At 36.8% G+C, this 22,847-nt stretch overlaps 1 protein-coding gene across 1 annotated transcript in view; it reads right to left on the bottom strand.

Annotated features, from left to right (window-relative positions):
- The window catches only part of SLC38A11 (solute carrier family 38 member 11), a 56,081-nt gene extending 35,873 nt beyond the window's left edge, over positions 1-20,208 (bottom strand). Inside the window, exons 1-6 of the mRNA XM_058548620.1 lie at positions 20,170-20,208; positions 19,581-19,698; positions 17,718-17,792; positions 6,239-6,373; positions 4,937-5,002; positions 1,003-1,109 (exon numbers count right to left, since the gene is read on the bottom strand). Of these exons, the coding sequence (XP_058404603.1) occupies positions 1,003-1,109; positions 4,937-5,002; positions 6,239-6,373; positions 17,718-17,792; positions 19,581-19,698; positions 20,170-20,208 (540 nt within the window). The remainder of the gene's footprint in view (positions 1-1,002; positions 1,110-4,936; positions 5,003-6,238; positions 6,374-17,717; positions 17,793-19,580; positions 19,699-20,169) is intronic.
- Positions 20,209-22,847: the final 2,639 nt, after the last annotated feature.

A 22,847-nucleotide genomic window follows, 5' to 3' on the forward strand; every position in this document is an offset into this window, starting at 1 on the left:
CATAACATTTATGTCTACACTGAACATGTGAAATGGAAAACAGTTCGGTTATTTAAGATAATTCACCCAAAAAAGCCTCTTTTGATACACATTTATTTCTGGATGAACGTTAGGGAAGGAAGGCAGAGTGGTCAAAATACGCTGGAATATCATCTCCACTCTCAGCTCTGCCTGGAAGGAGAGACTTCTTCACTGTGGATACACATCAAACATCACAGTAGAAGTAAAATTCTGTGTTGGATTTTTAAAAATAGAATATAAAAATGCCAAATGTATAACTTCAAAAAAATTTTTTATTGGAATGCTTGGCATCATGTAGATACAGCACCAAGAGTATTTTGGGTAAAATACAAACATTCCTTGAAAGTAGGAAAATAAAATACAGCCAGATAAAGGCTAATCTATGCAGATGAGCATATGTGGTGAGCTGACCAATTATTCGGTTGGTTTCATTAGAAAGAAATCAGCATTTCTCTGTAGCAATAAGAATCATAAATATTTGCCAAATCCTCAACAATTAATCAATCAACACATTGACATTTAAATTCACTGGATGAAAAATAAACACAATAGACATTGTAAATTACAAAAAAAAAAAAAATTTTTTTAAGGCAATGAAGTGATTCATCCTTACTTCTTAAAGTTAATTTTAAATTGCTTTAACTACTATCTATAAAAAATTATAGAACATTTTTTCAATAATTAGGCTTGGTTTAACTATAGTTCTTTATATTTTCTAAATTTAAAGTGTGCTGACGTCAGAGTATTTACCTTAAAAAGGAAAAAAAAAGACATATTTACTTCACACTTATCAACTATTTATTCATCGGTTCCCCAAAATAAGCTAAAGATTCAACTAGAGTGTAGCATAATTATAAGTAAACTAAAAGAAACTAAAGATGAATATCGTAATTAAGAAGTTGGTCCTATAGACAGCAGTTTGACAAAATTAGTGCAGGTAACAAAGAGCATTTCTGTGCCTATTTAAAATGTAAAAATTACCTTTCCAAGCTTTGCTATTTCTCGGTACAAAGACAAAGGCAGAGTAAAGGCAACCGTGGAAAGCACAATAATGAAGTGGCGACCAATAAATACGTTTTCAGGATCAACTAAAACACAATAAATATTAGAAAGTGTTTATAGCATGAGTAACACACCAGCGACACAAGTAAATAGCCAAACATTCAATTATAAAAATGACTTTAATATTAAATGCTACCTAAATGACAAAGATTTTAAGAGTAAACAAATTCTATAAAACCATGTAAAAATAGAAAGAATTCACAAAAATGTAAATAAAAAATAACTTAAGGATGAACCTATAGTTCAAATAATTTTATATTTTGCATTTAAATTATTTTAATAGCCTCCTAATCAGTTTCCCTGCTTCTACCTTCTTTTGTCCTCTCAGAGTATACTCTTAATCTAGAAACTACAGAGATCCTCTCCAAAGCTGAAAACATTATGTCACTTCCTGTCCAAAACCCTCTAATGGCAAAACCCTTCATTGAGAAAGTAAGCTACACGAGGACAGGTCATTTTCTGAGATGGTTTTTTTTCTTTTTTTTTTTTTTGCTGAGAAATATTCACCCTAAGCTAACATCTGTTGTCAGTCTTCCTCTTTTTCCCTCCCCAAAGCCCCAGTACACAGTTGTATATTCTAGTTGTAAGTCCTTCTAGTTCTTCTATGTGAGCCACCACCCACAGCATGGCTACTGACAGATAAGTGCTGTGGTTCCATGCCCAGGAACTGAACCCCGGGCCATAGAAGCAGAGTGCACCGGAACTTTAACCACTAGGCCATCAGGGCTGGCTCTGAGGTGTTTTGTTTTGTTTTGTATTGTTTTGTGAGGAAGATTAGCTCTGAGCTAACATTCATTGCCAGTCCTCCTCTTTTTGCTGAGGAAGATTGGCCCTGGGCTAACATTCACGCCCATCTTCCTCCACTTTACATGTGGGACGCCTGCCACAGCACGGCTTGATAAGCAGTGCATAGGTCTGCGCCCGGGATCTGAACCTGGGAACCTTGGAGTGCGCCAACCCAACCACTACGCCACCTGGCCGGCCCCAATGTGTTTTATTTTTTAAACTTCTGTATCCCAGAGAGATTTGGACAATAAAACTTCAGCAAAATTTCAAACATCAAGGTTTACATAAAAATATTCACTAAATTTCTATCCTTTTGTTGAGAAAGAAGTGTTTTCCCTGAAGGAAAGTAGACAGAAGCAACTTGTTGGATACAGAAGAAGTCATAGGGAAGCTGCTGAGATCTGGTATACACTATACACCACAGACTCTTAGCTATCAGAATGAACAAATAATTGTGTGTGTGTGTGTGTGTGTGTGTGTATCATCAAACACAACCAAAATTTGTAAACATAAAACAAAACATACTGACAAGCATTTATATACTTTTAAATCTGTGCTAATCACAGTATTCACTTCAGGAGCTATATATCTATTCCAGTGAAGACGTCATTGTTTAAATATTTTTAGCTCATATTGAATTTCTTCAGAGATCATGTCACCATATTTTTGAAATGTCCTCAATGGTACCTACCAAGTCTTTGTGCATTAATTTTTGGAAAGTTTAAAGTCTGTAGAAGTCAAGTCTGTCAAATAAGTGAGTGTGATTAAAAAAAAAGTTATCACTTTAAAAAATGAGACTAATTTTCTTATATGGCTAATAAACTAACTTACAAGGAAGTTCCAAGATAGGAATCTCAAAACGGCATAAATTTTACACACACACACATACACTACAATGGAATACTTAATCATTGGTATTTGTTCAACTCAGCCATAACTAAGCAATCATCATATAGTTGTGAACTGAACAATAAAACAGGAGGTTCAAGTTCCAAAAACCCTGAACTCAACTATTTACATATTCCTGGTGAACATAATATGAACTAAATTATTTGTATATCTATTTCTATTTACATCTTCAAACTGTTTGTTCTACTAAATATGTTTGGTAGAAAATATATTTCCTTCACTGGGAAAATTCTAAGGCCTAGAAAAACGCTGAAATAGTCTGCTATGAATAGCATGTAGGAGCCTAATAGCTGAGGACCTCCTTCAGCATCAACGATATTTTTCACTAATGATCTAATGATGAGGTCTATTACCTTTACTAATCTTCTAACAAAAATCTACCTGAATAAGCATTTTAAATGTTTAAACAGTAGTCAAGAAAATTGAATACTGAAATTTTTGAAAAATTGCAAATTATTTAAACATACTACTTCTTACACAATATTACTTTGATTTATATCAAGAACCAAGGCTTTGGTTATCTGCAGAGAAGTATAAGCATTTTCCCACTTGCCAGTCTAAGGCATTGGTGATATATTTCAGGAGAAAAAATACACCTTTGCTAAGGATTTTATCTACTTCTAAAAATACTTTGGCATCATATTATGCTTTACAAGATATACAAACAAGGCATACATTATAAAACATCAGATTCAACAATGGTGAATAACCTGTGATAAGAATAAAGTGTGTTCTTAGCAATGTGACCTATTTTTTTAAAGTCATTTTTGGTGATTATAAAATTAATAACTAGGAAGGGGTTTCAAAGGGAACTTTAGCCTTATCTATGATGTTTTATTTTTATGAGGAGTATATATTTATATACTATTTGTAAAATAAAAAATCAATAAAAATTAATGATCAAAATGTTTCTTTCAGGGGAAATTAATTTAATTACAGTCTCTCTCACTGTATAGTAGATACTATACAGAAAACCGAACTGCCGGTAAAGCAAATAGGTTAGATTTCTGTTATGATATGAGAATGTGTCCCTAATATACTACTAAGAGAAAGAAGCATGTTATAGAACATGACGTATAGTGTTATCTTATTCATATGCATATCTGCAGGTACATGCATTCTTAAAAACTCTGACAGTATACATTAAAAAAGAAGGAAGGAAGTTGTTGGAAGGACTATCCCTATCTGGTTGTCTGAAGAGAAAGACATTATGAGTATGTTCTATCTTCTCTATTTTGCTTCTCTGTGTTTCCTAATATTTTCCTAATAAAGACGAATTACTTCTCAAATAAGAAAATGAAGTGAAAAAGGGTTTTTTTCCTAAATTAATGCACGCTCCTTTGAAAAACTGAAAAATAACAAAAAATTCCCACAATTATAAGGTAACCACAGTTTACATGTGAATATATTTTTCCCTACTTATTTATGGAAATGGAAAATTTACATAATTTAGATCATATTGTATATATGGTATTATATTCTGCCCATTTTTTCTTAACATGCTATCCATTCACATGATCTCAGTTTATGAAAACCTGATTTGGAGGTTGAGGGCTAGGACAGAAGCTGCAGATAACAGCGAACGGTGTTGGGTAAGCCTACTATATGCTAGGCACTGTCTGTAGTATCTTTTTTATTTCACACATAATTCTATAAAGCAGGTGATACTTTAATTCATAATTTAGAGATGAAGAGACTATAACTCAGAGAGGGCATTAACCCTCTCAAGGTCACAAGCTAGTAAGTAGTGGGTCTGATTTGATGGTTAAGTCTCCCTGATTTCAGTTTCCACTAAACCCTGTGAGAGGAATAGGCGTAATTTCTAGTTTTAGGTTTTATTTTGTATGTCTCTAGAATGAGGGATTCAAACACTAAGGGGAAAGGTGTTTTTGCATCAGTTTCAACTATAATGACAACTATAGAGTTAGGTCACTATGAAACGGGGATTATGTGGCTTGGATGAGATGCTCTTCAAAGCAAAAAGACTCATGATCTCTGAATTATTCAAATAGCCATGATATGATGAAAGAACAGGGAATGAGGTTGTGGCACATGCTTAAAAGGTCTGCTTGAAATGTTCATAGGGGCAAATATTTTACTTCTAAATTGTTATGAACCACATTATGAATAACTATATAAAATAAATATATTGACTTACCTCCTGGGATTCTTTGGAAAACTTTGCTCAAAGTATCTCCAGTTATTATGTTGTAACTTATCATAGCTAAAAACATGATTAAAATAATAGTCACCAACAAGCCATCACATATTTCATCTTGAATAAAGTCATCAGTTATTACTTCCTAAATATTGGCATAATACAACTTTTAAATATATACTGTGATTATGAATATGTACAACTTTAGAAACAAGTAGATAACAGATTTACGGGAGAATATCAATTTGTGCTGCAAAAAGATTTTCACTTTACAAATTGATTCTTTCCAGAACATCTTTAATAATAGTGAGTTTCGGTAGTTATTTAAAATGTGATTTGTTTTGTTATTAAAGTTCAGTTTACAAGCACTTTTTCTGGAACATGTGTATTGCTCAAAATGAGGGAACAACAATAGAAAATTGTGAAGGCTCCAAAATATCCCCTCATTTGAAAAAAGTAAGATTTTGGGAAATTATATTCTTAGCCTTCTGTGGAGACATAAGGAGCTAGTGGTTTGAACAATAGCTTCTGTATTACTGATATAAAAAATGAAGTCAGATCCAGCCCTCATGGACTAGTGGTTAAAGTTTGGTGCTTGGCACGCTCCACTTCAGCAGCACAGGTTCAGTTACTGGGCACAGAACCACGCTGGTGACTCGTCTGTCAGTGGCCATGCTGTGGCATTGGCTCACATAGAAGAACTAGAAGGACTTACAACTAGATTATACAACTATGTACTGGGGCTTTGGGAAGGGAAAAAGAAAAAAAGGAGGGAGGAAGATTGGCAATAGATGTTAGCTCAGGGTGCGTCTTTCCTAGCATGAAAAAAAAAAAAAAATGAAGTCAATTTGGTGTTGGTGAATGTTAACATTTTACTTATTTAAGAAGTGCTAGGTGACAATTTCTCCATTATGGTACAAACTTTAAATAGCATGTTGGCCTTGTACATGGCTTCCACAAATCCTTAGGTTTTCAAAAAAACATATTTCAGCCTTAGAAGAAACCTATTATTCCTCTCATTCACTTTTAGTTTCAGATCATTCTATTTTTCACCAAACTAGGAAAGCACAAGCATTAACCTAATAAAAATCATCCTCATTTTGTTTCAATGAAATAGTCAGAAAACTAGCCAAAAGGACCAGAAAATAACGGAAAAATGGCTAAAGATGTAAACATTTAATGTGGAAAATATTTCAACTGCTAGTATTCTTGAATGACTAATGAACACTAAAACTACTTTATTCATAAATGGCTGTATTTTTATGCAAATAATTACAATATTCATTTTCACACTCATCTTACCTATAAAAGGATACAAAAACTGTAGAACTGAGAGGAGGAGATACCCTGGAAAGCCGAAGGTTTTATTGACCAAAGACTGGTAAGTGTCTGTTCCAGAGAGAGTCCCTCCTTTTATCAATAAAACCAGGGAAAAGTCTGTGGCAAAAATAACAATTAAACAAATGTCAGATTACATTTAATACAAAGATTTTTCATGTTTTGACTTAAAGAAGAAGGGAAATTTTAAAGAAGAGTTTAATTTAATGCTACAGTAAATTAGCATGACAAGGCTTATTTTCTTTTCATAAAACATTACCTTTCATGAAATGGTACTGTTTCTAGTTATATATTTTTCAATCAAGATGCAAATATACTTATATCTGTGCAATGAACTGCACAGAAGAGAGCAGGCAGACTAGAGTTAAAACATCAGTTTTCCATTTTACTTTCCTAACCTAACCAATGCAATGACTATTAACAGGATGTGGCTCAAATGCCCAAGGAACAGAATATAGGTAATCAAATATTTCATAAGCATCCAACGTGTGAAGACTGAGAATGAAAAATGCTGTAAGCATTCAGAAGAAACATATATTTAGGAGAATCAAATCATTTGTTATATAACAAAGTACAACTAGTAATTTTATTTTACGTTATTATGGTTAAGAGAGAATGCTAAGAATTTTTTTTTCTTTTGAAATTTACATTTTAGAGAGTTAAGTTCCAATTTTAGAGTTGAAATTAAAGATAAAAAATATATAAATTATATAATTAAAAGTTAATATTGCTCTCTTTTTTTTCATTTAACTCAATGTTCTCTGAATACCTACTGAACAATGCTGCAGTCATATTGGATACACAGCTATGCATAGGGTGTACTTCTTGCTTTCTTTTTGCTCTTGCTCATGCTTCTATCACAGGTGATTTCTTTTTCATCATTTAAGTAATGTGGAAATGCATTAAAATACAAAGAAGAAAATATAAATCATTGCAATATGGTTTCCACCTTGATTCCCTTCCATGTCATTGAAACTTCTTTCAGGAAGTTCATCAATGAAAACTAAGTGCCGGGAGGTGACATCAATATCATGGCGGAGTGAGTTGTTCCCTCTATTTCTCCCCTTTAAGATACAACTAAACAAACATTCATTAACGAGCAGAGGATCCCCTACACAGCAGAACAGGATGTCTGAGATATCCACACAGCTATACAGCTGAAGATGGGTGGACTGGATCCCCAGGAAGCAGTGGAACTAGGTGAGTGGGCCCCTTCCCCTTCCCAGAGGGTGCGATCCGGGTTGTGGGTCCTCAGACAGCAGTCAGCGCAACTGTAAGAGGAGGCGGGGGCAGCCCAGCCCGCATGCGAATGCTTTTGGAGTGGTAGCCCAGCCCATGGGAGTGCCCACCATGCCACAGCACCTTGCCCATGGGAATACTCCCCACAGAGTGGCAGCAGCTCAGCCTCTGCAAATGAGCCTGCTCACCAAACGCAGCCACTCAACCAAACTGCCGGTGAGCACAGAGCCATCCTGCACATGAAAGAAAGGGCCATTCCTGCACAGTGCAGCAGCTCAGCCAATCCCTTGCTGAGTGCAGCAGGCCCACTTGCATGAGAGCAATATGCCGGCAGAGCACAGAGGCCCTGCCTGTGCACGCATGCGTGACCTACCAAGTGGCTGCGGCCAGCCCACACAAACAGAGAAGCTCTACTGGCACAACTTCCAGCAGATGGGGGTGGGATCAGAAACACAGCTCCTCCCCTGCCAGTGGTGGCAGGTGGAATCTGCAACCTCATACTACCATAAATGTTCCAGCAAAGGGTCAATTCATTAAACACCATGAAGAACGATAGTAACATTTCAGAGCAGAAGGAAAATGACAAGTCTCCAGAAACCAATCCTGAAGTAACAGAAATTTACAATCTAAATGACAGAGAATTCAAAAGAGTTGTCACAAAGAAACTCAATGAGTTACAAGAAAACTCAGGAAGACAGTTCAATGAGCTCAGGAATAAAATTAATGAGCAGAAGGAATACTTCACCAAAGAGATTGAAGCTCTAAAAAAACCAAAAACAGAAATTCTGGATATGAAGAATACAATTAATGAGATAAAAAATAATCTAGAATCCATAAAAAATAGAGCTGACATCATGGAGGACAGAATTAGTGAATTAGAGGATAGAAATATAGAAATGCTTCAGGTGGGGGAGAAGAGAGAACTAAGATTTTTAAAAAATTGAAGAAATTCTTCGAGAAATATCTGACTCAATTAGGAATTATAGGGATTATAGGGATTATAGGTAGTCCAGAGGGAGAAGAGAGGGACAAAGGAGCAAAGAACTTGTTCAAAGAAATAACAGCTGAGAACTCCCCAATCCTTGGGAAGGAACTGGACTTACAAGTACGTGAAGTCAATAGAACTCCTAATTACGTCAATGCAAAAATACCTTCTCCGAGGCATATAATATTAAAACTGGCAAAAGTCAAGGACAAAGAAAAAATATTAAGGGCAGCAAGGCAGAAGAAAATAACCTACAAAGGAACCCCTATCAGGCTTTCAGTGGATTTCTCAGCAGAAACCTTACAAGCTAGGATAGAGCAGAATGTATGTAAAAACAGCAGAGTACACACTCTTCTCAAGTGCACGTGGAACATTCTCAAAGATAGACCATATGTTGGGAAATGAGGCAAGCCTCAATAAATTTAAGAAGATTGAAATTGTATCAAGCATCTTTTCTGACCACAATGCTGTGAAACTAGAAATCAACTATAAGAAAAAGGCTGGGAAAGTCAGAAATATGTGGAGACTAAAGAACATGCTACTGAGCAACCACTGGGTCAATGAAGAAATCAAAGGAGAAATAAAAAAATACCTGGAGAAAAAGGAAAATGAAAACACAACATACCAACTCTAATAGGATGCAGCAAAAGCAGTACTAAGAGGGAAATTTATAGCGACACAGGCCTACTTCAAGAAACAACAAAAATGTCAAATAAGTAATCTAAACTACACCTAACAGAACTAGAAAAAGAAAAACAAACAAAGCCCAAAGTCAGCAAAAGGAGGGAAATAATAAAAATTACAGCAGAAATAAATGAAATAGATACTAAAAAAAAAACAATAGAAAGGATAAATGAAACTAAGAGCTGGTTCTTTGAGAAGATAAACAAAATTGACAAACCCTTAGCCAGACTCACAAAGAAAAAAAGACAGAAGGTGTAAATTAATAAAATCAGAAATGAAAGAGGAGAAATTACAACAGATACCACTTAAACACAAAGGAATATAAGAGAATACTATGAAAAACTATATGCCAACAAATTGGATAACCTAGAAGAAACGGACAAATTCTCAGACACATACAACTTCCCAAAACTGCATCAAGAAGAAATAGAGAATCTGAATAGACTGATCACAAGTAAAGAGATAGAAACAGCAATCAAAAAACCTCCCAAAAAACAAAAGTCTAGGACCAGATGGCTTCTCTGGAGAATTCTACCAAACATTCAAAGAAGATTTAATACCTATCCTTCTCAAACTCTTCCAAAAAATTGAAGAAGATGGAATGCTTCCTAACCTGTTCTATGAGGTCAACCTTGCCCTGATACCAAAACCAGACAAGGACAACACCAAGAAGGAAAATTATAGGCCAATATCACTGACAAACATAGATGCAAAAATCCTCAACAAAATATTGGCAAATTGAGTACAGCAATTTATCAAAAGGATCATACACCATCCTTAAGTGGGATTTATACTAGGGACACAGGGATAGTTCAACATCCAAAAATCAATCAATGTGACATACCATATTAACAAAATGAGAAATAAAAACCACATGATCATCTCAATAGATGTAGAGAAAGCACTGGACAAGATCCAATATCCATTTATGATAAAAACTCTCAACAACATGGGTATAGAAGGAAAGTACCTCAACATAATAAAGGCCATATATGACAAACCCACACCCAACATCATACTCAACTGTGAAAAGACTGAAAGCCATCCCTCTGAGAACAGGAACAAGATAAGTGTGCCTACTCTTGCCACTCATATTCAACATAGTACTGGAGGTTTTGGCCAGAGCAATTCAGCAAGAAAAGGAAATAAAAAGTATCTGAATTGGAAAGGAAGAAGTGAAACTCTCACTGTTTGCAGACCACGATTCTATATACAGAAAATCCTAAAGAATCCACCAGAAAGCTATTAGAAATAAACAACAACTACAGCAAAGTTGCAGGGTACAAATCAACTTACAAATTCAGTTGCATTTCTATACACTAATAATGAACTAGCAGGAAGAGAACTCAAAAATACAATCCCATTTACAATCGCAACAAAAAGAATAAAATAACTAAGAATAAATTTAACCAAGGAGGTGAAAGACCTATACACTGAAAACTATAAGACATTATTGGAAGAAATCAAAGAAGACATAAAGAAATGGAAAGATATTCTATGCTCATGGATTGGAAGAACAAACATAGTTAAAATGTTTATATCACCAAAGCAATCTAAAGATTCAATGCAATCCCAATCAGAATCCCAATGACATTCTTCATGGAAACAGAACAAAGAATCTTAAGATTTATATAGAACAACAAAAGACCCTGAATAGCCAAAGCAATTCTGAGAAAAAAGAACAAAGCTGGAGGCATCACAATCCTTGACTTCAAAATATACTGCAAAAGTATAGTAATCAAAACAACAAGGTACTGGCACAAAAACAGACACACAGATCAATGGAACAGAATTGAAAGCACAGAAATAAAACCACACATCTATGGACAGTTAATCTTCGACAAAGGAGCCAAGAACATACAATGGGGAAAGGAAAATCTGTTTAATAAATGGTTTTGGGGAAACTGGACAGCCACATGCAAAAGAATGAAAGTAGACCATTATTTTACACTATACACGAAAATTAACTCAAAATGTATTAAAGACTTAAATGTAAGACCTGAAACCGTAAAACTCCTAGAAGAAAATATAGGCAGCACACTCTTCAACATTGGTCTTAACAGCGTCTTTTCAAATACCATGTTTGCTTGGGCAAGGGAAACAAAAGAAAAAATAAACAAAGGGGACTACATCAGACTAAAAAGCTTCTGTGAGGCAAAGGAAACCATGAACAAAACAAAAAGACAACCCACCAATTGGGAGAAAATATTTGCAAGTCACATATCTGGCAAGCGGTTAATTTCCAAAATATATAAAGAACTCATCCTTCTCAACAACAAAAAGACAAACAACCTGATCAAAAAATGGGCAGAGGCTATGAACAGACATTTCTCCAAAGAAGATATACAGATGGCCAATAGGCAGATGAAAAGATGTTCAACATCGCTAATTATTAGGGAAATGCAAATCAAAACTACAATGAGCTAACACCTTACATCTGTCAGAATGGCTATAATTGAGACAAAAAAAACCCAAATGTTGGAGAGCATGTGGAGAAAAGGGAACCCTCATACACTGCTAGTAGGAATGCAAACTGGTGCAGTCACTATAGAAAACAGTACGGAGATTTCTCAAAAAATTAAAAATAGAAATACCATATAATCCAGCTATCCCACTACTGGATACTTATCTAATCATCATGAAATCAACAATACAAAGAGATCTATGCACCCCTATGTTGATTGCTGCATTATTCACAATAGCCAAGATGTGGAAGCAACCTAAGTGTCTACCAACTGAGGAATAGATAAAGAAGTTATGGTATATATATAATGGAATACTATTCAACCATAAAAAAAGACAAAATCGTCCCATTTGCAACAACATGGATAGACCTTGAGGGTATTATGTTAAGTAAAATAAGCCAGACAAAGACAAATATCATATGATTTCACTCATATGTGGAAGATAAACACATGGATGAAGAGAACAGATTAGTGGTTACCGGGGGTGAGGGGGTGGGGGTGGGATGGGCAAAAGGGGTAAAGGGGCACATATGTATCCTGACGGATAAAAACTAGTCTATTGGTGGTAAGCACGATGCAGTCTACACGGAAACTGATATATAACAGTGTACACCTGAAATTACACAATGTTATAAAGCAATACAACCTCAATAAAATAATTTAAAAAAAAAGGAAGTTCATCAATGAGCTCCAAGTTGATAAACCCTACTGATATTTCCTAAACTTTCATCTTATCTGCTCTTTCGGTAGCATTTTTTTCCTGTTTACCATTCCCCTCTTTCTCAACCATCTTCCCTTGGCTTGACATAGCTTTCTCTTGGATTTCCTCCTACCTTTTTGGTCATTTATACTCAGTTTTTCACTAGTTTCTGTTACTCTGCTCAAACCCTGGATTCTTAGACTTTTTTCTCACTCTTTGAGATGTCCCACTGTGATCTTATTCATGCCTGTGGTTTCAATTTTCACACGATGTTACTAATCTCCAAATTTGTATCTCCAGCCCAGACTCCTCCAAAACTCCAGATTTCTACATCTAGTTGTCTAATAAACACTTTAACTTGGAGATCTCATAGGAGTTTTGATTTTAAATGTCCAAATTCTAATTTACATGTTTGTTCTGGAACCTGCTTCTCCATCCACATTTCTCTAAACTGTGAATAGTATCAACAGAAACTTGAGAATTGCCCTAGACTTCTATCCGTCATCTTCTATATTCCTTTGGTCACCAAGTCCATTAACTACTGCATCATAAATTATTCAACTGTACCCCCTCATTTCTAATCTCTAACCTGCTTTTTTTTTTTTTGAGGAAGACTGGCCTTGAGCTAACATCTGTTGCCAATCTTCCTCCTTTTTTCCTTTTTTTTCCTCCCCAAAACCCCAGCAGATAGTCGTATGTCGTGGTTGTACATCCTTCTAGTTGCTCTATGTGGGATGCTGCCTCAGCATGGCTCGATGAGTGGTGCATAGGTCCACGCCCAGGATCTGAACCAGTGAACCCCTGGCCTCCGAAACAGAGCATGTGAACTTAACCGCTACACCACCAGGCCGGCCCTTCTAACCTGCTTTATTTTAGGGTTTAGGCCTTTGTCATTTCTAGCGTAGATTACTGCAAAACCTCCTACTAGCTCTCTCATGCACCAATCTGGCCTTCCATCAAGACATTTTTGACATCCCCTCTCTACCAGGACTTTCGTGACATTCCTCTTCTACCAGATGGATCTAACCACGGTGTAAACCTGTTCATGTCTTCTGCTTAAAATCCTCCAGGAAAATCCTCTAATGCCTTTGGATAAAAATCAACTCCTTTTCATGAGGCAGAAAAAAATTACGTATTAGCTGTGTGATCTTAGGTGAAGGACTTGAATTTCCTGAGTCTCATCTGTCAAGTAGGGCAATACACCAACCTGGAAGAGTCTGTGAGGACTATGATGTTTAAATGTCTCCTACAATGCCTTGCATGTTACAGAGGCAAAATGAATGAGAACTTGTGTTATTTTTGGTTATTTTCTATAGACTGCATGTGGTGGTGGAAAAAGCATTACATTAGAAGTCCAATAACAATGATAATAATAATGATAGCCACAAAAATACTAGCAAATACTTTCTGTGTGCCAGACTTTTTTCTAAATACTACGTATATTAACTTGCTTAATCTTCACAACAATCCTAGGTAGGCGCTATTATTATCTCCCATTTAATAGATGAGAAAAGAGAGGCACAGAAGGTTAAGCAAATTCCGAACTCCACAGAGCTGGTAAGAAGAGTCAGGACTCAGACCCTGGTAGTCTGGCCCCCGAATCCATGCACTTAAGCAAAATCGCAGCTCTGCTGCCAATAACTGCAGACCTTGGGCAGGTCATTTTAACCTATTAAAGTCTCAATTTCCTCTTCCATAAAAGTAGAACATGAATACCTACTTCATGGAGTCAGAAGGCTTAAGTACAGTGGCTGCACTATGCTCAGCATCCAGCCAGTCCTCAGGAAATGGTAATGATTATCATTACACGGAAGCCTTCATAAATGCCTCTGCAAACCTCTCTAACTTCGTCTCTCTCCACTCACCAACATCAACCCTATACTTTAGCCAGACTGATTCACTTACACAGTTCCCTTTGCATTTTCACATTTCCATCTGCTTAGAGAACCCTTCCATTTTCTTTGCTCACTCACATTTTTTCATAAACAGTCAGTACAGGTGTCTTTTCCTCCCTAAAACATGCTTGCTCCTTTGAGGCTGGGTTAAATGCCAGTATCCCTATCACCATGCACATATTTTTATTACAGTAATTTTTCATGAAGTATTATAATTATGTGGTTTTGTCTGCCTGACACAACACATTGTGAGCTTCATGTAGACGAGAATAATGTCCTTCATTGCTATGATAGCATCAGTGTCAGTAAATATTTGTGGAATGAATCAATGACCAATATAGCAAGATTTCTAGATGTCTACATAACTGATTCAAATTCAATGTGATAAATGACCTAATAAATATATTTAAAAATAGTCTGTAAGCACAAAGGATATAGCAATTAATTATTTTCCTTTGTTTAAAACTAAGAAATCTTCATAGAAGAGTTGAGTAGTGCCTTGAAGGATAAACAGGGTTTTACCAGGTAGGAAAGAAAAAGAATATCAAGCAGGAGACTACCCATGGGAAGGCAGCGTGAAAGTATATTCTATAGGTAGGGAATGGAATAGTCCAGAATGGCTAACACATAAGTTCCACACATGGCAGTGTTGGTGACAAGGTGAAAGAGAAGTTAGATTAGTGAGAGATGAGACTAAAAATGCAGACTGTGGCCAAACTAGAAAGAAATTTGAATGCAACAATTTTTTTCTGTTGTCATTATAGAGTCTTGGAATGTTTTGATTGGGGGAGTAACAGGGATCAGGCCGAGATTTTATAAAGATAACTCTTGCAGCAATGTGAAGGACTGACCAGAAAGTGGACAGATGCTAAAGGCAGGAAAATTGAACAGTAACTTATTGACCAAGGAAGAGAATCAATGAGAACTTGAGTAACAGAGAGGAGGTGGAAATCAATTTCATAGATGTTGTAAAGTTTTGGTGAAGAACTATATGCTTGAGATGAGAATGCTGAGTTTCACAGAAGTTCAAAATGTATTACTCAATGTTAGCAATTTGCTAAGAATTTAGTCAATAATAAGTGCTTTAATCTACTTGTAAAACACAGGCTATAAATACATCTCTTAAAAGTTTTAGAAATCTCAATCAATCACTATAACATTTTGATCTCACTTTAAATACACTGTTTGCAAATTTTAGATAATCCATGAATGAGTCTATGTTATTCAACAGGAAATTTTTTTTCTAAATCATTATGTATGCTTGGACAATAAAAATTATTTTACTCTAATCAACAAATTTGAAAATCTTAAAGCAAATTAAAATAAAGCTATTTGCTTAACTATTTATCATTCTTTCTTGCTCTCCAACATTTCACAAACATGAAAACAGAATTTAGAAAAACTACGTGTTGATCTGGACATATCTCATCAGAAGCCTTACAAAGACAAAAGAATAATTGTAGAGACAAGCCAATGTGTAGTTACAGTGTCAATTTAAAGAAAAGTTCAGTATTATACCTTACTTGTAGATTGTGCTCTTAAAAGACTAAAAAAGAAATAAAATGAATCATAGTCAATAATTTTTTTTGCTTCTGTGTGGTCATCCTTTATTTATCAAAATTATTTAAGGATTTTGATCATGCAACTAAAATAAGAGCAGCTAATTTCCACTGATGAGTAACTTTGCAGTATACGACTTTGCAAGGACTGCTCACAGTCATTGCTGTAGGCTCATGTATAGCATCCGTTGAGAAAGTTACTCACACTATGATTTATTTATGTATAATGTGATTTGGCTTTGGTAAACTGTCCATTCCTCTCAAGTATTGAATCCTTGGGTGACATATATATTTTAATTTTTTCTATCTACTGGTTTTACAATGTGTGTAAATATTTACAATGCACTTAAATAAGCCATGGTTATTATGCCGGGTGGAAATTAATAATTTGTCAGTGCTGATTTACTGGGAAACAGGAAATTAAAAACATCAAGGGTAAATCCTTGAATGGGATTTTTTTTAGTGTGATAAATGCTTTCAAGAATAGAATGCAATTTTTAAACACCAGCAACTCTGAATAAGCACAAAGTTATGGGTCCTACATTACTAAGTTATGGGTCTTAAATTGCAAATTAAGAGCTGTAGAAGCTAAAAGCAGCTTAGATTTTGGGAGTAGGGGTGGTGAGAAGAAAGCAGGGAGGAAGAGAGTCCAGTGCCTCTGCAGCTCTGACTTTGGTATCTACTGCATGCTTTACTCTCTCTTCCTTGGCCAGAGGAAAAATAGCAGAGTTACAGGCTGGCCTTGGAAGCCTGAGATTTTACGAAGGAGGGTATCTGGTCAGGGTCTACGGAAGCCGAGCTGAGGCAGAGATTCTTGGGTAAGGGATTTGAGGGAGTGCTTTCAGGAGAAGCGGAGTGAGAGGATAGGGCAGGGGAAACAGCTCAGCAAGGATGCAGTCTCAGGTGGAGACGAGCTGCAGCCTAGCCCTGTGGTGGTGGCGCTCTGGAGCTCACACATTGGTCCCTCCTGGAGACAAGGAGCCCAGCTTTGGGGTTTCTATCAGTCATTGGCTGAAGGCTGTGGAGAAATGGTGGCTAGGGGTCATAACCTCACAAGAAGGCAGTGCCATTGAGGCCTAGGTCAACACTCTGGAGAAGAGGGCAGCTGAGGTGTTCTGCATTACCTGGTAAAAGGGCATCTAGGTGACCACATAGAGCGTCTGCCATAGCAGCAGCCACTGCAGGTGGTGTCTGTTTGTGATTGCTGCCTCTTTCACAGTGATCCTAAGGTAGAGGAGAGACCCTGTGTTTGTCCTGAGGTGAGCTGGTGGGTTGACAGGGCAGGGGTGCAGACAACAGGAAGAGGAGATGATTATGAGTTGTAAAGCCTGCACTTAGACAGGGGGAGTGGCAAAACGTGGGTGTGAATAAACATGTCACATGAAAAGAGGGAATCAGAAGAGAAGAAGTGATGTAGAAGCACCTTCTTGTTGCACTTAAAGGGAGTGGCAAGCAGGGAGCCTGGGAGGGCATGGGCCAGGTGGGGAGGTGGCGGTGAACCCTGCTGGTAGAGCACCACGTGCACAAACATAGCTGGAAAAGCTTGCTCATTCGTGTGCACCTGCCCATGGTTTTTGTGGGAAAGGAAGCCCTGACGTCTACACTTTCACAGCACAGTCTGTCTCAGCCTTAATCAGCCTTTAAAATGACTCCTCCATCTACCACTTTCTGCAGAAAGTGAAAAAGGCACATGAGAAGGATTTAGGCTTGGTAATATATAATGCCTTTCTAATCCGTTCAGAGGATTAGCAAGAAAAGTAAATCTCCTCAGACACAAATGTCTAAATTCTTTAGGATTCTTTGATGCACTTTTTAATTAGGAAATTCAATGGCAGGGTGTGCATGTCTGTGTGTGTGTGTAAAATAGTCATCGTACAATTTCATTTGCAGGAATAAGCAATCATATGGTATTTTACCTGTAACATATGAAACCCAGAATAAAAGCAATATTCCCAGAGGAAAGCCAGCTTGCTTCATCGAATAAGGCAATCCTGGAAAAACATAAGATGCCCCACCCATCACATTAATAAAACATACAGAAATACAGAAGTTTTTCCCCAATTCCTATATATAATAGGCTAAATAAATTGACGTGTTCATATGGCATAGTTGTAAACAGTGCACATGACTACTAAATTTAATCTTAGCATATTAATACTTATTTCAGAATAAAATGTTGTAAGTAAGGGCGTGTAAAGAGAGCAAGTTTATGAGGTGATGGAATAAGAATAAGAAAGCAGTAAATGAAAAATAGATGCCAGTTCACACAAATAATAAGGGGAACATATGACCTGGAAAATGCGGAGAGGAATGACCCACGGCTTTCCTTATGTGCTGGCTGGGAAAGCAGAGGACAAGTGCACAGAAGGGTTATGGGATACAAGGAAAGATCCCCTCTGGACTGAAAACAGGTAACCATGTAGGAAAAGGAGAGAAAAATGAGGTGGCAAAGTACTTTTTATAAAGCTGAAGGGGGTATATAAAATTATTTCTTATGAATTTTTTTGGAAATAGATGATTTTAGATTATGGACAAGAAAATATTTAAAATAAAATATATTTAAAATATCTCCACCCAGAATTTTTACTCTCTGAAAAATTTTCCCTTAAAAAGCCCTGCTAAGCGTAATTAAGAGGTACTTTTGTTGGTGACATGGATCAACTTCCAGTGTTCACATCAGGAATTAAGTCTGGAATTCTGCCAAGCAGAGCAGCCCACACCGCCGTGGTACAGGGAGGCAAGACTTCAAACAAGTCCTTGCCCCTTCTTGCTACTACTTCACCTCAGGTACTTCCATTTTATGTATTATTTGAAAAAAAAAAAAAGTCTACATATGGAAACAATAAAATCAAGAAACGCATCAACTTGTAAAACGTAAGAAAAATGACTCAATCCAGATAAACTTTCAAGGTGACCATGACTAAAATGTCAAAACTTTATAGAAAAAGTAATATTCTCGATGAGTATTGCAGAATTTTGTTTTGTCCTTGGTTTTTCTTAAACTGGATATTTTCAAATAACAAAAAGAATAATAAGCACTGAAAAAATAAGCCTTTATGACTATAATGCAATGCACTTAATTTTGTCAGAATTTCCCCCTTGCTTCAAATTACGAAAATATGAGCTGCTCATTTCTTTCAATTCTGATTACTTGGCTCCTTTGTTAAAAAAAAAAAATCACACGTTTTCATTTAACCAATTTCTATTTATTGATTAAATGATATTTAAAATTAATATATAATAATACATTTGTACTTTAAAATTTAATACTATATAGATAGGTAAGGAAATATTGTATGGATTTAATTTTTCACAAGATTGTTATGTTTACACATTACGCTTTTTGTACCTCCAATGTTGCCTCATATCTGGAGATTTTACACCTCTAGAAGGTCATAGAATGGCGATTCAAACAATAGCGCATACTTCAAGAAGAGGAGAAAAAAGTAAATTTGGTAACATTATCAATTGACCACGAAACCTATGGAAAAAAAATTTCATCATCTCCCATATGCAGCTCCACCTTAATCTGCCACATATAGAGGATGCTCTCAAATGTGGAAGGAGGGTGAACCGCAACCCCATCTTCAGCATAAAAGAGACTGATGTGATGTTTATGGTTACATGGGAAAAAAAGGAAGGTTTTTAAAAAGGAAGAAAATTACTAATTTTATCATTTAAGATTTTTTCCTTTAAAAATAACCAGTGAACACTAGCAACATTATGAGACTTAAATTTGACCTTTTCATTAAAAAAAAAAAAACACCCAAAACACTTACCTATTATACCAGATCCTATAATCGAATTGACAACATTAAAAACAGCAGCCGACTGACGACAAGTTTTCCCTTTGTGCTCATGTTCAGAAACGAGGGTTTCTCTGTCATCTAGATTGCTCTATTTTAATATAAAAATGGCAATTAAGCAAATATTTACTAGCTCAAAGAATTAGAAAAGTATCAGACAAATACGCGATGTAGGAGACTAACACGATGTTAGTAGTAGTAATAAGTTATGTCAATAACGATAAGAAAATGATGAGGATAATAATAAAGAGTAACAATAATAGCTAGTAGTTCAACAGAGCTTTGTAAACAAACTCCATCCTAGAATGTCCTGTGCCAAGTTCACGGACTGTTGCATGGAACCCAAGAGTACAAGATCTGTTAGGATGCCAGTGATGTGGTTTTGTGACTTGAAAAGGGTTATATTGAAAAGTGCCTGCCAAGAAAAAAAAAGTCAGATCAAAGCAAATTTTTTTCTCCCGGACAACTTTCCGCGGTGCTAAACCAAGACCCTAGGCGAAGGCAGCCACCTCTACAGCAGGGTGAATGAAACTTGAGAACCTGCCCCAGTCTCCAGTTTTACCTGCGGCGGGACGACGGGCTGCTGTCCCTGGTAGCCCATGGCTGCACCGGGGTCCTCAGCAGGTGGACGGTTGTCGGGTCTGGGTACAGCCCACTGTAGCGGGGCCAGCCTCCTCCGCGACCTCGCACACCCGGGTTCCGCGCGCAGCGGCAGAGCTGGAGCGAGCGGTTCTGCCGGCGCCCTGGCCCTACCTCGGCGGGCCGCGCGGGCTGCAGCCCCGAGCTCGCTTGGCTGACGCAGCCCGGGGCGCTTTCACCTCGGAGCTTGCCCAGCCAAATGCACCTGCCTCGTCATGCAGAGATGCTGCAGGATGTTTCTGATCTGGGCAGCCTTCGCTCCCCGCACCCCACCTTTTTTACCCCACCCCCCACCTCCAGATGCAAAGTACAATTTGTTCCGCCCACGCTGCCCTGCCCAGATTGTACGAAGAGTTACAATGGCCTCATTTTAGGCCATTCCCAAGTTAGTTGCTCTTTGGCTGGAGTCTGATGCCCAGGCAAGAACGCAGCAGCACCTCTGCTCCCACGGAGCATCTTTTCTATTAGCACCTCCTCCTCCTCCCTACGCTCTTCTACGTCAGAGATGGCAGGTGAAATTGTAGGACTTTTATTTTAAATGGAAAACAAACAAACAAAAACTTTTCTAGAATTTTAGCAAACGATTACTCAGTGTACTTTTGGTCACATGTTTCCTGGTGACATTTCAGAAAAGGAGACTTAAAGAGGGGAAAAGAAGATGGATTGATAATGGATTCAGGTAATAAACCTTAAAAACGGGTGGGGTGTGATGTAAGGGGATGGGAAAGGGAAGGTACTTAGAATATCTGAGCTACAAAGAATCATAATTGACCACCTACTCACCCCTCTTATTGTACAGTGAGGAAACAGGCCCATAGAAAAAGCAACGGTGAGAGGGGACTTCCTTGCCTTGTTACTGACCTTAGCGGGAAGGCTTCGAGTTTCTCACCATCAAGTGTGATGTTAGCTGAAAGTTTTTTGTAGATGTTCTTTATCAAGTTAAGTTCCCCTTTATTCCTAGTTTCCTGAGAGTTTTTATCATGAATGGGTGTTGGATTTTGTCAAATGTTTTTTCTGTGTATATTGATATCATCATGTGATTTTTCTTCTTTAGCCTGTTTATTATATTAATTGATTTCTGAATGCTAAACTAGCATGGCCTACCCGGGATAAATCCCACTTGGCCATGGTGTATAATTCTTTTTATGATTCAATTTACTTGAATTGAACAGTATTGAATTGCACAATATTGAACTGATTCAATATTTTTTGAGAATTTTTGCATCTATGTTCTTGAGAGATATTGGTCTGTAGTCTTCTTTTCTTGTAATGTCTTTGGTTTGTTATTATCCAATGCTGGCCTCATGGAATGAGTTGGGAAATATGCTTTCTGATTCTATTTTCTGAAAGAGATTGTAGAGAATTGGTATAATTTCTACCTTAAATGTTTGGTAGAATTCATCAGTGAATCCATCTGGGCCTGGTGCTTTTTGTTTTGGAAGGTATTAATTAGTGATTCAATTTCTTTTTTTAGTCCCCAAAGCCCCAGTGCGTAGTTGTGTATCCTAGCTGTAGGTCTTTCATGGCTCCTCTGTGTAGGGTGCTGCTTCAGCATGGCTTGATGAGCGGTGTGTAGGTCCACACCCAGGATCCAAACCGGTGAAGCCTGAACTGCCAAAGTGGAGCGCTTGAACTTAACTGCTACACCATGGGCCGGCCCCCAATTTCTTTAATAGATATAGGCCTGTTCATATTTTCTATTTCTTTTTTGTGAGTTTTGTGTGTCTTTCAAGGAATTGGTCTATCTCATCTAGGTTATCAAATTTGTAGGCATAGAGTTGTTCATAGCATTCCTTTATTATCCTTTTAATGTCTGTGGGGTCTGTAGTGATACCCCCTCTTTCATTTCTGATATTAGTAATTTGTGCCCTCTCTTTCTTTTCTTAGTTAGCCTGCCTACAGGCTTATCGATTTTATTGATCTTTTTAAAGAACCAGCTTTTGGTTTCATTGATTTTCTCTTTTGATTTTCTGTCTTTAATTTCATTGATCTCTGCTCTGATTTTTATTATTTCTTTTCATCTGCCTACTTTGGATTTAATTTGCTCTTCTTATTCTAGTTTCCTGAGGTGGAAGCTTATATGATTGATTTTAGATCTTTTTTCTTTTCTAATATATGCATTCAATGCTATAAATTTCCCTCTGAGCACTGCTTTCTCTGCATCCCACAAATTTTGATACACTTTGTTTTAATTTTAATTTAGTTCAATATATTTTGAACTTTCTCTTGAGATTTTTTTCTTTGACCCATATGTTATTCAGAAGTGTGTGGTTTAACCTCCAAACATTTGGAATTTTCTAGCTATTTTTCTGTTATTGCATTGTGATCTGTGAGCAGACATTGTATGATTTCTATTCTTTTAAATTTGTTAAGGTGTGTTTTATGGCTCAGAAGGTTGTCTATCTCAATGAATGTTCCATGTGTGCGTGAGAGGAAGGTGTATTCTGCTGTTGTTGGGTTAAGTAGTCTGTAGATGTCAGTTGTATCCAGTTCACTGTATTGTTGAGTTCAACTATATCCTTACTGATTTTTTGCCTGATGGATATGTCCATTTCTAATATAGTTGAAATCTCCAACAATAATAGTGTATTCATCTATTTC

The sequence above is a fragment of the Diceros bicornis genome, chromosome 10 (genome assembly GCF_020826845.1).
Source record: "Diceros bicornis minor isolate mBicDic1 chromosome 10, mDicBic1.mat.cur, whole genome shotgun sequence".
Lineage (NCBI taxonomy): Eukaryota > Metazoa > Chordata > Mammalia > Perissodactyla > Rhinocerotidae > Diceros > Diceros bicornis.